General features: G+C 39.0%; 1 protein-coding gene across 1 annotated transcript in view; it reads right to left on the bottom strand.

Annotated features, from left to right (window-relative positions):
- MND1 (meiotic nuclear divisions 1) overlaps positions 1–16,673 on the bottom strand; it is an 80,419-nt gene that overhangs the window by 49,544 nt on the left and 14,202 nt on the right. Inside the window, exons 4-5 of the mRNA XM_070385627.1 lie at positions 16,345–16,402; positions 12,803–12,951 (exon numbers count right to left, since the gene is read on the bottom strand). Coding sequence (XP_070241728.1) covers positions 12,803–12,951; positions 16,345–16,402 — 207 coding nt within the window. The remainder of the gene's footprint in view (positions 1–12,802; positions 12,952–16,344; positions 16,403–16,673) is intronic.

Here is a 16,673-nt window from a genome sequence, read left to right as displayed (position 1 = left end):
CAGTCTGAATTTGGTAATAAGGAGTTCATGATCTGAGCCACAGTCAACTCCTGGTCTTGTTTTTGTTGACTGTATAGAGCTTCTCCATCTTTGGCTGCGAAGAATATAATCAATCTAATTTCGGTGTTGACCATCTTGCTATGAAACAAAGGCGGATAAATGGTATTTTTGATAAAGAAAAACCTTTCAATGAAGAAACTAAAATTTCTAAAACAAATAAGAGTCTCTGATACTTTTTAAAAGAAAAATCTCAGTAGACAAAATGTGAAGACATATCAACAAAAATGTATTTGTACAGCTTCCCGGGTGGCTCAGACAGTAAAGAATCTGCCTGCAATGCAGAAGACCTGGGTTCGATCCCTGGTTTGGGAAGATCCCCTGGAGAAGGAATGGCTATCCACTCCAGTATTCTTGCCAGGAGAATTCCATGGACAGAGGAGCCTGGCAGGCCCCAGTACATCGGGTCGCAGAGAGTCAGGACACGACTGAGCGACTTTCACTTTCACATCAAAAATAGCAAAAAAAAGGGCTTATCTATACAAGTAAGAAATTGGCCAAGTATTTCTCTATTGAAAGGAAACGTCAAAATACAAATATCATTTTGTTGATGCCTTGCATCACCCCTGCAATGAGAGGGAAAAAAGTCAGTGATACAGCAGAATGTTTTCTGTACAGCTCACGTATTCACTGAGAACAGACTACATTACCATTAAACACTACTATCTTATCAACTGTGCTGCAGTTACAGAACTTTACACTCTCATAAAATAGCACCCTATTTATAACACTATGCCTACAATCCTTTTGGTTGAGTGACTCATCTAAGCCATTCCTAACCTCCTTCCTTCCTTACCCACTTCCACGCCTAGTTTCGTCTACAGAGAGGAAACTACAGTGTTTAGAGAGACACTGTTTCAGTTTACAGATTTAAGCCAAAGCCTATTGGAGAGGTCTGAGAAAGTTTTCTTTTGTATTCCTGTTAAGAGACAACATTCCTGTAACTTCCCTCTCCCCTCTGCCATACCATTCTTCAGCTATGACAAGAGTAGCTCTGCTGACCATCTCATAACCATAACGGACCCCACAGATGCTGACGGATACCACTGAGACACTGATCAACATTAACAGATACCTACCTTTTGACTTAATGTGAGAAAGATAAACTTCCATTTATTTAAGCCTCTGTTAGTCAGACATTTCATTTATTTCTAGACAAAAGCATTCTTTATCAAATATTTTTACTAAACATCAATTTACAGGCTGATAAGATGGTTTAGAAGCTGGCTAGTTGTGTGATGTACTCATTCACTCATTTAAGTTTACATGATTAAATGCCTACTTAGGATTAGTATTAGGTTTGGGGGAGAGAAAATTGAAGACATGGCTTTTATCTTATGTTTGAGACACATACCTAATACAAGAGAGAGGTCTGTAAATACGACAAGAGTAATAAATGCTCTAGCCGAGCCTGAACAAACTTCAGTGACAGCACACAGTGGAACCATGAGATTTTTTTCTTTTGTTCTTTCAAAAGTCAAAGTCTAGGTTTATGCCAGAAAAATATCAGACCAGCCAGAACCAGTCCTGTTCTGTCCTCTTCCAACGACAAATTGAGGACAGAAGACGCAGGAGTCTAGGAAGAAAGGAAGAACATTAGACACTGTTGAGAGTTCCTGAGAAGGGCCCTGAGTTACCCTCTCTGGTACTGTAAGATTAGCTACAACTACAGAAAGAGGAGTGCAACTGCAGAGCCCCTAGAAAACCTGCAGGGTACAGGAATAGAGAGAATCTATCACTTTCGATCTAGAACCCCAGGAAGAAGCAGCCCCACAGGTACCATCCATACCACCATGGCACAGGAGGTGCAAAGAAGCCCTTTTATCTGGAGCACAGTGGGCCTGGGACAGCCACTAGCTGGGAATTTAACAGTGCACACTCCAAATGGCCTCCATACTGCCAACAGGAGCGTCTTTCTTAAATAAGGCTCTGATCATTTCACTTCCCTACTCAAAATCCTTCAGCTTCATACACAGAGCCCTTCATTATCAGGCTTCCTTGGTGGGTCAGTGGTAAAGAATCTGCCAATGTAGGAGGCGCAAATTTGATGCCTAGGTCAGGAAGATCCCCTGGAAAAGGAAATGGCCAACCCACTCCAGTATTCTTGCTTGGGAAATCACAAGGTCAGTGGATCCCAGGGAGCTTAAGTCCATGGGGTCGCAAGAGTTGGACATGACTTAGCGGCTGAACAATAACAACATTCACCCCTCACATTCAACTGAGCAGTACAAAACAACTCAAGATTTTCTCATATATTATGCAGTTCTATACATATCTATCCAGTCCTGGCATATAATAACAAGTTAAAGCACTTACTATGGATTAGTCATTGTTGTATGCAGTTATACACAACACATTTAATTGTCACAAGCAACCTGTGAAGTAGGAAATATTAGGACCACTTAACAGAGAAAACAGAGACACAAGATGTTTCTAGTAAATGGAAGAAGTAGGAGTTGAGTCTGGGGTCTGGGTCTAGAGTCCACTCTTGTAAGCCACTGTGCTCCACTACTTTAACATACGGGTCTCTGTACCCAGCATGTCCTTCACCCTCAACTCCCTTCTGGACTCACACATCTTTCCAGAACAGACCTAAACGTCTCCTTCCTTAACTGTAAAGCCTTTCCTCAGCAGAATGTTCACCCTCTACCATCCTCCCCCATGCTGTACATTATTCCACCATGTGGCGGGGGTCTGTTGACCGGGGTCTCTCCTCACCAGGCTGTGAGGTCCTGGAGGACCGGAGCTACCTCATTCACCATTACCCCTCTCAGTCACAACGCCTGCCACAGCAAGCATTCAGTATACATTTACTGAACTGAACGAATTTCAATAAAGGTAAACGCCTATTTTTATTCAAAAACATTTCAAGTTGTCCACACAGCTTGAGTGGACCTATTCTTTACCAGCTCAGTTTTAGCAATAAATGATTTTATGTACTGATGGTTCCCAACTTATGACGGTTTGACTGAATGATTTTACAACTTTATGATGGTGCAAAAGCAGTCCACATTCAGTAGAAACCATATTTGGAACTTGGAGTTCAGTTCTCGTCCTGGTCTAGTGACAGGCAGCACACACTCCCCATGACGCTGCACGCTGGACACAGGCAGTGAGCCGCAGCTCCCGCTCAGCTGCATCACCGCCACGGTGCGCAACCAACACACCGACAACCACTCTGTACCCAGACAACACCTCCGGTTTCACTTTCAGTATTCAATAAACTATATAAGATATTCAACACTTTATTATACAAGTCTCTGTGACAGATGATTTTGTCCAACTGTAGGCTAATGTTTAAATGTTCTGAGCCCTTATAAGATAGGCTTGGCTACACTATGATGCTTGGTGGGTTAGGTGTATTAAATGCATTTTTTTGACTTAAAACAGTTTTAACTTCCCATGGGGTTGACAGCATAACCCCACTGTAAGAAGTAGAGGAAGATCTGTATTCATTTCTAAAAAATGGTAAAATTAAAAAAAAAAATTATTCTGAGAATCTCTTAGTGTCTCCCCAAACCCATACCCTGGGTGTGAAATCCAATTTAGTGTGGATTTCAAAATGAAATGCTGGTGATAAATCAAAAACCTGACCCCTAAACTACCTTCCACTAGTAATAAATGGGTTGCAAATCAGAACTTGGATGAAGAACTGAGGAAGGTCTCAGCAGAGCAAGAAAACAAAAGAGCATGATTTCCACAGTTCTGACCCTTTAAACAAGGAAACATCCGTTTAAACCCCACACAGAGTTGCAGCAGCACCAGGGAAACTGCGCCAGTGGGCTGCTCTCATTCAGACAACCTCACACCTTCGTTTCTTCTAACTTTCATTCACTTCCAGCCTCTGGAACTATGAGAAACAAGTTTCTGTTGTTTATAAGCTACCAAATCTGTGGTATTTTGTTACAGCAGCCTGAATGGACTAAGACAAACTCTTAAAACTCCCTGGCTGACTGCTCAGTAAAGTCTGGCTATCATCATCAAGAGCATCAGTGGCTCCTGCTGTCCCCCTCAGTAATCTCCTCCATCCATCTACAGTGAGGCAACTTTCAGCTCAAAAAACCATTTCTAAGAAGTCTCCCTTAACTATATAGACTTCTTTTTCATAAGAGTTAATTAACAATGTCTTTTCATTACAAGTTAATTAACTGTATATTTATCTTGCCTTACCAAGTAAATATAAATTATCTCAACACGAAACACACATTTTATCATTTTTTATATCGCTCAAAGAACTCAGTACTGCACATAAACAGAGGAGGCACACAGTTTCTGTTGAAGCAGTTAATGCAATCCACACGCAGTTGATAGCTTCTTTGCTATCTTAGAAAATGTTCAAGAGAAACATAAATTATAACCATGAGGCTTTTTTAGACTGTCTTTAACAGTGATCAACACATACAACCTAAAGGCAAGAGAGAAAAATGTTTCCTGATTTTCAGACTTGCAAAAAAAAGCCCATTCTCAAGAGACAAGTACATTCCTGTACTTAATTGGAATCACTGGTGGAACCAAAGCAGAACAGAATGATGGGGGTGATGGGGGGAAACGAAGAGCTCCCTCTCTCTAATCTGGAAGTAATTAACAAGAAACTCAAAAGAAGTTAACATTTTACTTTGGCAATATGTTGAACAAACTGATCTTTCAGTGTAACCTTGAATTTGGAATCTGCTTCAATTCAACATTAACAGTGGCTTCTACATGTAAATCCCATGACCTCTTGCAACACTTCTAATCTCTATCGCTCGTTCGGCAGTCAGCCACTTACTTCTCCTCTCCAATTCACTCCTTCACTTGTATGTCTTATCTTCAGCGCAGGTTACAGGTTCTTTCTTAGTAAAGCATGTAAAGATACCGATTTCTACTTTTTTGAATTACCTCCAGCGTCTGGTAAAATGTTTTGCACATAGTAGACCCTCAAATATTTTTTTTGATTGAACAAATAAACTTAAGAGTATACACTCCTGGATGAGCACTAATTTAGTCAAACCTCCAGCCACCTTACACAGTGCCTATGCACACTGGCACTCGACATAGACTACTTAATCCACACAACCCTTTGAAGTAAGTATAATCTTTTTTTTTTTTTAACAAATTTGGGAAACTTTAAGGCATTAAAAGCTTAAGAAACTTTTCCAAGATCCTTACAACTAGCAAAAAGTTAAAACTGTGATTTCAATCCATCTTCGATTTCTAACTACTTCTCTTCCCATTAAGCTTTACTGTTTCTCTAAAATGATAAGCTCTCTTCAGAACCATAGTTGAGGGGCATAGTATGATACTGGCATTCCTTCTCAAATTTCAGTGAAAAAATAAAGTAGGTTTAAGTCAGTGAAATGGTACTGAGTGTTTGTTTCTTAAAAAAATGTATTTACTGCAAATGCCAAATGCTATCAATCTCTTATGAATGACATATCAAAATCTCACTCTGCAGAGCTGAGAACAGAAGGTATTGGACCTACTACTTATGTAATGGCCTCTGACTTGAACTGTGACTCCTGCAGGAAGTGTGTGAGATTAAGCTTTGATCTCCAGCTTGTAAATGGGGCATCGGGAACAGGAGTATGTCACAAAAAACACTGGATCCCAACTTTCAAACCAGTAGGGAGAGGAAAATATTGACAGAAGCTAATTAGAACTATTCTATCCTATCTATATAGAATAAATGTATATTTACATATATACCATTTATTATATATTATATATTTATTATATTTATATATTTATATTTATATTATTTATTCTATATATAGACTAAATAATATTAAGTTCACTTATTAAAAATAGATTCATTATACTAGCAAGAATCTCTTGCTTACTTTTTTTGCAAAACTCCTTCACTTGCTAAATAGAATTATGCTAAATCCAGAGGCAAAGAAATAAAGAGCATACATTGCTCCAGATTATCTCTGGTTTACAAAGTCAAAAAAGAAATGCTTAATTAGCACTTGTTAGGCCTAATTTCTGGAGAAGGAAATGGCAACCCACTCCAGTGTTCTTGCCTGGAGAATCCCAGGGACGAGGAGCCTGGTGGGCTGCTGTCTAAGGGGTCGCACGGAGTCAGACACGACTGAAGTGACTTAGCAGCAGCAGGCCTAATTTCAGGCATGAGTAACTGTCTGGAAGAGGGTAAGATAACACCACCAGAAACACTAACCATAAAGAAACAAGTTGATAGATAAACTGCTGCTGCAATTTCCATTTCTCCAGGTTAATTCTTTGCACATTCTAGATACAAATCCTTTATCAGACAAATGCTTTCCAAGTGTTTTCTCCCAGTCTTTGGTTGTGTTTTTGTTTACTTAACTGTGTTTAGAAGAGCCGATATTTTAAGTTTTGGGGAAGTCCAGTTTATCTATCTGGAGAAGGTGATAGCACCCCACTCCAGGACTCTTGCCTAGAAAATCCCATGGATGGAAGAGCCTGGTGGGCTGCAGTCCATGGGGTCGCTAAGAGTCGGGCACGACGGAGCAACTTCACTTTCACGCATTGGAGATATCACTACACACTTACTAGAAGGGGTGTCATCCCAAGCATCAGTGAGCACACGGAGAGACCGGAACACACACACTGCTGGTAGGAATGGAAAGTGGCGCAGACACTTTGAACACCCTCTGGCAACCTCTTAGAAAGCTAATCATACCCCTACCATATGATCCAGCCATTCTGTTCCTAGGTATTTACCCAATATAAATGAAAACATATTTCCATACAAAGACATATATACATATTCATAGAAGCTTTACTTCTAATAACCGAAAACTAAAACAAACAAAACCCCTAATGTCCATCAACAGGTAAATAACTGTTGTAAATCTACACAACGAAATACCACTTAACAATAAAAATGTATGAGTAATATATACAGGAACATGGATACATCTTAGTTATGCTGAGTAAAAGAAGGCAGGAAGAGTATGTACTGCATGATCCATTGATATAAAATTCTAGGAAATATAAACTAATGTATAATGACAGAAAGTAAATCAGCAGTTGCCTGGGGAACGGGGCAGGGGAAGCAGTGTGTGTCAGGGATTGGGGCTAGGCAGGAGAGAGAGAACGGGAATGAAGAAATTCTAAGGGTGATGGGTATGATCCTTAGCTTGATTATGGTGATGTTTCCCCGGATGTACACGTATGTCAAAACTTAACAGTTTATAAACTTTAAATATGGTTTTGGTACGTCAGTTATTCCTCAATAAAGCCTTTTTTTAATAAAAAGATTTATACATTTGAGAAGTTAGAACAATGAAAAATTTGTGGTATGTATCCTTTAAGATGGTCCCAATGATCCTTGTCTCTTGGTATTTATGCCCATGTATAATCTCTCCCTGAGTGTGAACTGAATTTAAGATCTGTGTCTAGGGAACAGAATGAGGCAGAGGTGAGTCACTTCCAAGATTAAGTCACAACAACCCCTGTGGCTCGTGTCTGGGACTCTCCACGCACATCTGCTGTGAGGGAAGGCTGCTGCCACACGTGAGCTGTCCTATGGGAAAACCACAATTCGAGGAGGCAGGGAGGGAGGTGCTAAACGCTACCAAGGAATCCAGGCCACCAACCCAACAGACTTCCAGGAACTGAAGATCTCAGCCCAACAACCATCAAGGAACTAAATCCAATAACCATTAAGACTGAGCTCAGAAGTAAATCTCCCAGATGTGCCTTCTGATGAGAATAGAGCCCTGGCCAACAAACAGTCTGATCAAGCCTCATGTGAGACTTTTTTTTAAAATATGTATTTATTTGGCTTTGTCAGGCCTTAGTTGTGGCACACATGACCTCTGTTGCATCACGTGGGATCTTTCTTGCGGTGCACTGATTCTCTGGTTGTGGCACAGGCTTAGTTGCTCCACAGCATGTGGGATCTTCCCAGACCAGGGACTGAACCTGTGTCCCCTGCACTGTAAGACAGATTCTTTTATTTTTTTTATTATTATTTTTTAAATTTACAATATTGTATTGGTTTTGCCATACATCAACATGCAACCGCCACGGGTGTACACGTGTTCCCCATCCCGAACCCCCTCCCACCTCTCTCCCCATACCATCCCTCTGGGTCATCCCAGTGCACCAGCCCCAAGCTTCCTGTATCCTGCATCAAACCTGGACTGGCGATTCGTTTCTTATATATTATACATGTTTTAATGCCGTTCTCCCAAATCACCCGCCCCCCTCCCTCTCCCAGAGTCCAAAAGACTGTTCTATACATCAGTGTCTCTTTTGCTGTCTCGCATACAGGGTTGTCATTACCATCTTTCTAAATTCCATATATATGCGTTAGTATACTGTATTGGTGTTTTTCTCTCTGGCTTACTTCACTCTGTATAATAGGCTCCAGTTTCATCCACCTCATTAGAACTGATTCAAATGTATTCTTTTTAATGGCTGAGTAATACTCCATTGTGTATATGTACCAAAGCTTTCTTATCCATTCATCTGCTGATGGACATCTAGGTTGCTTCCGTGTCCTGGCTATTATAAACAATGCTGCGATGAACACTGGGGTACACATGTCTCTTTCAATTCTGGTTTCCTCAGTGTGTATGCCCAGCAGTGGGATTGCTGGGTCGTACAGCAGTTCTATTTCCAGTTTTTTAAGGAATCTCCACACTGTTCTCCATAGTGGCTGTACTAGTTTGCATTCCCACCAACAGTGTAAGAGGGTTCCCTTTTCTCCACACCCTCTCCAGCATTTATTGCTTGTAGACTTTTGGATCGCAGCCATTCTCACTGGTGTGAAATGGTACCTCATAGTGGTTTTGATTTGCATTTCTCTGATAATGAGTGATGTTGAGCATCTTTTCATGTGTTTGTTAGCCATCTGTATGTCTTCTTTGGAGAAGTCTATTTAGTTCTTTAACCCATTTTTTGATTGGGTCGTTTATTTTTCTGGAATTGAGCTGCAGGAGTTGCTTGTATGTTTTTGAGGTTAGTTGTTTGTCAGTTGCTTCATTTGCTATTATTTTCTCCCATTCTGAAGGCTGTCTTTTTACCTTGCTTATAGTTTCTTTTGTTGTGCAGAAGCTTTTAATTTTAATTAGATCCCATTTGTTTATTTTTGCTTTTATTTCCAATATTCTGGGAGGTGGGTCATAGAGGATCCTGCTGTGATGTATGTCAGAGAGTGTTTTGCCTATGTTCTCCTCTAAGATTTCTATAGTTTCTGGTCTTACGTTTAGATCTTTAATCCATTTTGAGTTTATTTTTGTGTATGGTGTTAGAAAGTGTTCTAGTTTCATTCTTTTACAAGTGGTTGACCAGATTTCCCAGCACCACTTGTTAAAGAGATTGTCTTTTCTCCATTGTATATTCTTGCCTCCTTTGTCAAAGATAAGGTGTCCATAGTTGCGTGGGTTTATCTCTGGGCTTTCTATTTTGTTCCAGTGATCTATATTTCTGTCTTTGTGCCAGTACCATACTGTGTAAGACGGATTCTTAACCACTGGACCACCAGGGACGTCCCCTCACATGAGCTTTGAGTCTAACTAAACCATGCCTGGATTCCTGACCTACAGAAATGGTGATACACTAATGTTTGTTTCTTTAAGTCATGAAGTTTTGGGGCATGCAGTTCTGTTCCACGGCAATAGATAATACAAGAGCTAAGTCACATTTAAATTAAAAAGAAATTTAAAGCAAATTTACCCACTTAGAATACATCCTTTTAGAATATAAAGAGAGTATTTGACTAAAACTAGATGAAAGTGAAGTGAAAGTGAAGTCGCTCAGTCATGTCCGACTGTGACCCCACGGACTGTAGTCCAACAGAAGCAGGGCTTAATTTTCTTATGCAACGTGAAGTCCAGAAGTGAGGCAGTCCAAGGCTCGTGCAGCGTGTCAAAACGCCACCGGGGACCCAAGCCCTGTCAACTCAGGCCTGGCCATTCGAGGAACATCGGCACAGTACAATCTCAGGGCCATATCGTGGAAAAGAGGAAGAAAGGGTTCTGCCTTTACCATGAAAGTGACCATCTTCCCAGAAACCACAAAGCCTCTCTTCACTTACATCTCACTCATCAAATCTGTCTCCCACTGCCATTCACAGATACAAGGGAATCTGGGAAGGTTAATGTTTTCTGCTCCTTCAACACAGCAATGAAAAAGGGGACAATGTTTATTGGACAGCCAGAAATATTTGCCAAAGCTGTACATTTTATTTATGGTAAGACCAAAAATACTACAGGAGTTTAGAGAAGGACAAGAACATAGTAAGCTAAGGGAGCTTGAGAAAGCCTCTGAGAAGAGACGTTTAGAACTAAGTAGAAAGGAAAGACAAGGGAATTTTCAAAGGGGATAAGAACAAAAAACCATGAAGACAGGAAAATGTAATAAGGCCTAAAAAGAAATCACCTTATATAAAGTTTTTAATTGCATAAGTTAAAAAAACCGCTGAGTGATGAATACGTATGCTATTTCCTAGCAAGGAAAAAATGCAGTATCTTAAACAACAAGGTCCTACTGTGTAATAAAGTGTAAGGGAAAAGAATCTGAAAAAGAATAAACACACACACATACGTATAAACCTGAGGTTATCTTCTGAGGTCAGCAAGGCCAAGTTGGGTGCAATGTTTGAAGCAGCAGTATCCTCACCAGAAAGGCTTCATGGTGTGTTCTGGTAGGAGTTTGGCTGTGTACCTTCCCTCAGTTCCTGCCTACTTTTAGAACTGTGTCCATCCTTCCCAGTGACTCTGCAAGTCCATCTTACATCTTTTAATAAATTTCTTTTCTGCTAATGTCAACCAGAGTTAGTTTGTGTTGCTTGTAATTAAGAACACGGACTTTATGGTTCCCCACAAAGTTGAACACAGGAGCATCATTTAAAAAAGTGGTGTTTCAGGACGATTTTCCTGTGAATAAACACAATCTCACACAACCTCCAGAGAGAAATTAATTTACTATTGTTAATTAACTTTTCCTGTTATTGTTACCTTCCAGAAAATCAGGACTCTTCCTCCCTTCCCAAAAAAGTCCACAGTACTTTCCCTAAAATTTCACCCCTTGCCTATATAGTAGAGTCCCCTTTTATCTGTGGTTTCAGTTCCCATGGTTTCAGTCACCTGTGGTCAAGTATAGTGCAAAAATATCGGATGGAAAATTCTAGAAATAAAACAGTTCAGAAGTTTTAAATTGTGTGCTATTCTGAGTAGCGTGATGAAACCTTGCCCCGTCCGGCTCCATCCCACATGGGACATGAGTCATTCCTCTGTGCAGCGAATCTTGCCTGTTACTCACTTAGCAGTCACGCTGGCTATGGGGTTACTGTCATGCTGCCACAGCGCCTGTGCTCACGTGACCGTTATTCTACTTGATAATGGCTCCAAAGCACAAGAGTGCTGATGCACACAACTCAGATATGCTAAAGAGAAGCTGCAAAGAACTTCCTTTAAGTGAAAAGGTGAAAGTTCTTAGTAGGGAAGGAAAAAAATCGTATGCTGAGCTTGCAAAGACTGTGAGAATGAATCTTCTCTCCATGAAACTGTGAAGAAGGCAAAAGAAATTTGGGCTAGTTCTGCTGTTGCACCTCAAACTGCAAAAGATACAGCCCCAGGGCATGACAAGTGCTTCATTAAGACGGAAAGGGCACTAAATTTGCACAATAAGATGTTTCGAGAGAGAGACCACATTCACACTGTTATTGGTACAGCTGTTCTATTTCACGACTAGTTGGTTGTTCATATCTTACGGTGCCTAATTTCTAAGTTAAACTGTATCACAGGTATGTATACATAAGAAAAAACGCAGCATGTATAGGATTCAGGACTTTCCATGGTTTCAGGCATCCAATGGGGGTCTTGGCAAGTATTTCCTCAGATAAGGGTGGGACCACTGCATCGTAAGTTCTACATGATAATTCATGCCATCAGTCTTGTAAAGGATACAAAAGAGCTCATCAAAATGTGATGGAATCTGGAACTACACTCTTGGAAACAACCAAGAGCTCCTTTAATAGCTGAATGAGTAAACAAACTGTGGCACATACAATGGGATGGAATATTATTCATCAGTCAAAAGAAATGAGCTACCAAGCCACCAAAAGACATGGAGGAAACTTAAAATGCACACTACTAAGTGAAAAAAGCCAGTCTTCTTTCTTCTGAAAAGCCTGCAGACTATGATTCCAACCAGATGACACTCTGGAAAAAGCAAAACTTTAGAGACCTTAAAAATACCAGTTGTTGTGAGGGGCTAGAGGAGAGGAAAGGACGGAGGAATAAGTAAAGCAAAGGAGACTTTTAGGGCAGTGAACTACACTGCATGTTACTATAATGTTGGATACATGACGTTTATAGATTTGTCAAAACTCACAATGCACAAGACATTGTGAGAATGAGCCTCTAATGTCAACTATGGACTTTAGTGAATAATAAGGTATCAACATTGGCTCGTCAACTGTGACAACTGTATCACACTAATACTAGATGTGAATAATAAGGGAAACTGTGTATTTGGTTGCAGGGGGCATGGGTGTATTTGGGAACTCTCTGTACCCGCCCATAAATTTTTCTGTAAACCTAAAAAGAACTAAAATACTAGAAAACAATATCATGGCATGTGAGATGAGAGTTAGAACATTCTACGGTCTTTGCTCCCCTTGGAAAAAATGAGATTTTGATTATCTTTAGACTGAGTCAAATAACGCACGTTAAAAATGTAACAGAAACCACTAAATAGGAAGAGGATTAAATAAAACAAATTTCTTTCTTAAAAAACAAATCTATTATTTTAAATTATGGTGGCCTACCTGAGAATCCAGAACCTCCAACTTACGTTTCCTGGCATGAAGAGCTTTACTTGGAAAAGCCCAATAATAATTAGATGTTCCAATTCTCTCACAGTCAACCATACCATCATCAACCAAGCTTTGAAGGACTTCTTTTACTGACATAGCAGCTAAGAGAGATAATTTTTAAAGACTTCATATTAAGACATATCATAAATCAAATTAAAGGCTAGTAACTGGGGGAACACTTGCAATAAATATTATAGATTGAGTTAATAAGTTAATAAATAAGGAGCTTTTAAAAATAATTACATAAAAGGCAAATACTCCAAGAGAAAAACAAAATACATCAATAAGCATCTATAAAACACGCATGGGCAATAAACAAGGAAAGTGGTCAAACCGGCTAATAATCGAAGAAATGTAAAATAAAGCATGAGACAGGATTTTTTGACTACTTAAAACACTAAAAATTATAATAAAGGATTCAGAGATGTAAGTACTCCTCAACATGGTAGAAAAATATAGCAAAAACAGATTTATGCATAACTCTTACAAAGAAATTCCACTTTTACAAATTTAGCTAAAGAAAATAATGCTTAAGGATGCTCATTAAATCACTGTTTTTCATAGCAAAACCCTGGAAATTAGTACAATAACTGGACTCTTAAAATTCTGGATAAATATACTATGCATTCATTAAATTTACTTTATAAAATATTTAATGGCTTGGATATATGTACATCCAAAACATATTGTATAGAAAACTAAGTTAGAAAACAGTATTCAGTAATGTGACAGTAGTTATGCAGAATGTAAGTTTAAGAGGGAAATTTTTATTTCCTTCTTTTTGCTCATTTTTCTTATTTTTTTCCAATAATAAACATGCTTTACCTTATTTGCTAAGGAAACTAAAAGAAAACTACTATGAAAAATTAAGCAATAAAGAAATAAACTGGATGTTATAGTCAGGGGTAAGATTGAAAATCAGAAAAGAGTTTTAAAAATACCATGTAAAAATACAAAGTCATATTTCACAAATGTTTGAAATTCATAGACCATTCTTATTTTTTTTTAAAGTGTTTACTTGGCTGCATTCGTTGGGCTGGTCATGTGGGTGCCCCTAGGCATGTAGGACCTTACTTCCCCAACCAGGGATTGAACCCTAGTCCCCTGCATTGCAAGCCAGATTCTTAACCACTGAACCACCAGGGAAGTCCCCATTCTTACTTTTTATTAATAGAACTATACCAAGAAATTATCCATAGAGTCTGTTTTAATTTTTCCTAGAGCAGACCCCCAAATTTAATAAAATCCATTAAAAACTTAAAAAGATTTAATAAAAAAATAAAATCTCCACCAAATGCAAAACATTCAACCTCGTTTATAAAAAAGTACAAGCTGAAATGTCAAAGACTTCTAAAAATGGTAACAGTTCTGAGAAATGAATTTGAGTATAATAGCCTTTCCTGAAGGCCATTTAAGAATCCATCTAAAAAGCCTAAAACTATACAGTCTCTTTCTACTCTATTTCTAGGGACGTTTCCTAATGAAGTAATATGTGGAAAAAAGTTTTCGGCAAGGGGAAAGGAAGGGATGAATAGGGGGAAGAGCACACAGGATTTTTAGGGAAGGGAAAATACTGTATGTGATATCATAACCGTGGATCCGTGTGTACAAGCCCACAGAAATGCACAACACTGAGAGTGACTAGTAATGTAAATTACGGATTCAGTGTGATTATGACGTGCCTATGCAGGCTATCAATTGTAACAAATGCATGATGGTGAGTGGTGTTGATAACAGGGGAAGCTGTGTATGTGTGGGGGGCAGGAAGTACATGAGAAACACTGTACCTTCCTCTCAGTGTGGCTGTGAACCTAAAAATACTCTAAAAAATAAGTCATTTAGAAAAAAATTTAAGAATGACATGCTAATTATCTTAACTTTAGCAAGAAAATTTGGGAACACATCTAGATGGGCAACAATAGCTAATGGGCTAAGCAAATTATGGCACAATGGGTGGTCACAGAAAAAATATTAGGAAATACAGATGCTGTAAATCATTTTTTTTTTTAAAGCAAATAACATAGGTAGACGATACAATGTTATATGAAAAAAATACATGAACACAAAACAGTATTTGCAGCATGGCTTCCTCTCTGAGAAATGGACAGATATATAACACAAACACAGATAAACAGAAGCTAAGAATAAGACATCAAAATATACCATGTTACCATTTATACAATGGAATCTTACCCAGCCATTAAAAAAATGAAATAATGCCATTTGCAGCAACATGGATGGACCTAGAGATTGTCATACTGAGTGAGTAAGTCAGACAGAGAAATATCGTATGACATCCCTTACATGTGGACCCTAAAAAGAACTGATACAAATGAACTTACAAAACAGAAAGATACAGAGGCAGAGAATGCACTGACGTTTGCCGCTACACACTGTTCCATTTAAAACGGATAATCAACAAGAACCCACTGCGGAGCACACGGACTCTCCCAGTGCTACGTGGCAGCCTGGAGGGGCAGGGGTCTGCAGGGAGAGCAGACACATGTATGTAGACAAGGCTGAGTCCCTCTGCTGTCCACCTGAAACTACCACCACACTGCTAACTGCCTGTACACCTACACAAAATGAAAAGCTTAAAAAAAAGTGGTAATGTCAGTAGAGGGATTATGAACAACTGTATTTTCATTATATTCTTTATATAACTTCCAAATCTGTTAAACATGTATAGCTTATACAATCAGAAAAGTAAGGTTTAAAAAATATATGTATCATATATAATGGGCTTAAGAGTGACTCCTCAAAAGATAAACCCCAGAACCTCTGAATGCAACCTTAATTTGGAAAAGGGTCTATACAGATGTAATTAAGGGTCTCATGATAAAATCATCCTGGATTTAGGGTGGGTCCCAAATGAAACGTGTCCTTATAAGACACAGAAGGGGAGGGAAAAAAAGGGGAGGCCATGTGAAGGCAGAGGCAGAGATTAGAATGATGCATCTAGAAGCCAAGCACTGCTGGTGACTCCCAGAAGCCAGGAGAGAAGCATGAAGAGGAAACTCCCTCAGAGCCTCCGGAAGGAACCAGCCCCACCGACACCTCTACTTCAGGTTTCTGGCCTCCAGGACTATGAGGGAATAAAAGCTCCATTGTGCTCAGCCACCAAGTTACAGTAATTTGTTTCAGCAGCTGTAGAACACTAACACACCAGGCAAATCCCATTAACAAATACCAGAACATACATGAACAGCTTTACTTCTTTTGAAGTCAATTACACACATAAATGGGCTTGTGTATAACTACGTGTATTATACATGTGTGTGTGTGTGCATACAGGCATGCATGTATATGTCCCCTTAGTTTTCCTAGAGCAGATACTCCGAACACAAGAATCATGGTCATGGCCCAGAAACCTTATATAAGGACTTTAACAAACATTCTTCATCTCTAGAAATTTATGCTTCCATGAAGTGAAAGATTTGCAGGAAAGATAACCAGTATTCATCAAAACATTCTGGCACATCTTTGATACTTACTAATGCCTTTTTCTTTGGGAGCAATCTTCTCCATGTCTTTTAGTTGAAATACATCTTTCTGTTTAAAAGAGTTAAAAAAAGATGAAAAACATCTATTTACTTTCTACTATATATTTATAGTCACCATAATTATGTTTATAAAATATTGTATTAGAAAACTATGCCTGGAAAAGAACAGTGAAATAGAATCAAGAATTGTAGAGCTAGAAGAAATTGTAATTATCTTGTTCAATACCTTCAACAGAACTTAAAATGGACAGATTTTGCATGAACATACAATCCCGTAAAGTAACTGGAGGGCAGAACATAAAGGACATCTTCCCAATGAA

The sequence above is a fragment of the Bos mutus genome, chromosome 17, assembly GCF_027580195.1.
Source record: "Bos mutus isolate GX-2022 chromosome 17, NWIPB_WYAK_1.1, whole genome shotgun sequence".
NCBI lineage: Eukaryota > Metazoa > Chordata > Mammalia > Artiodactyla > Bovidae > Bos > Bos mutus.
This window is presented reverse-complemented; position numbering and strand designations above follow the sequence as displayed.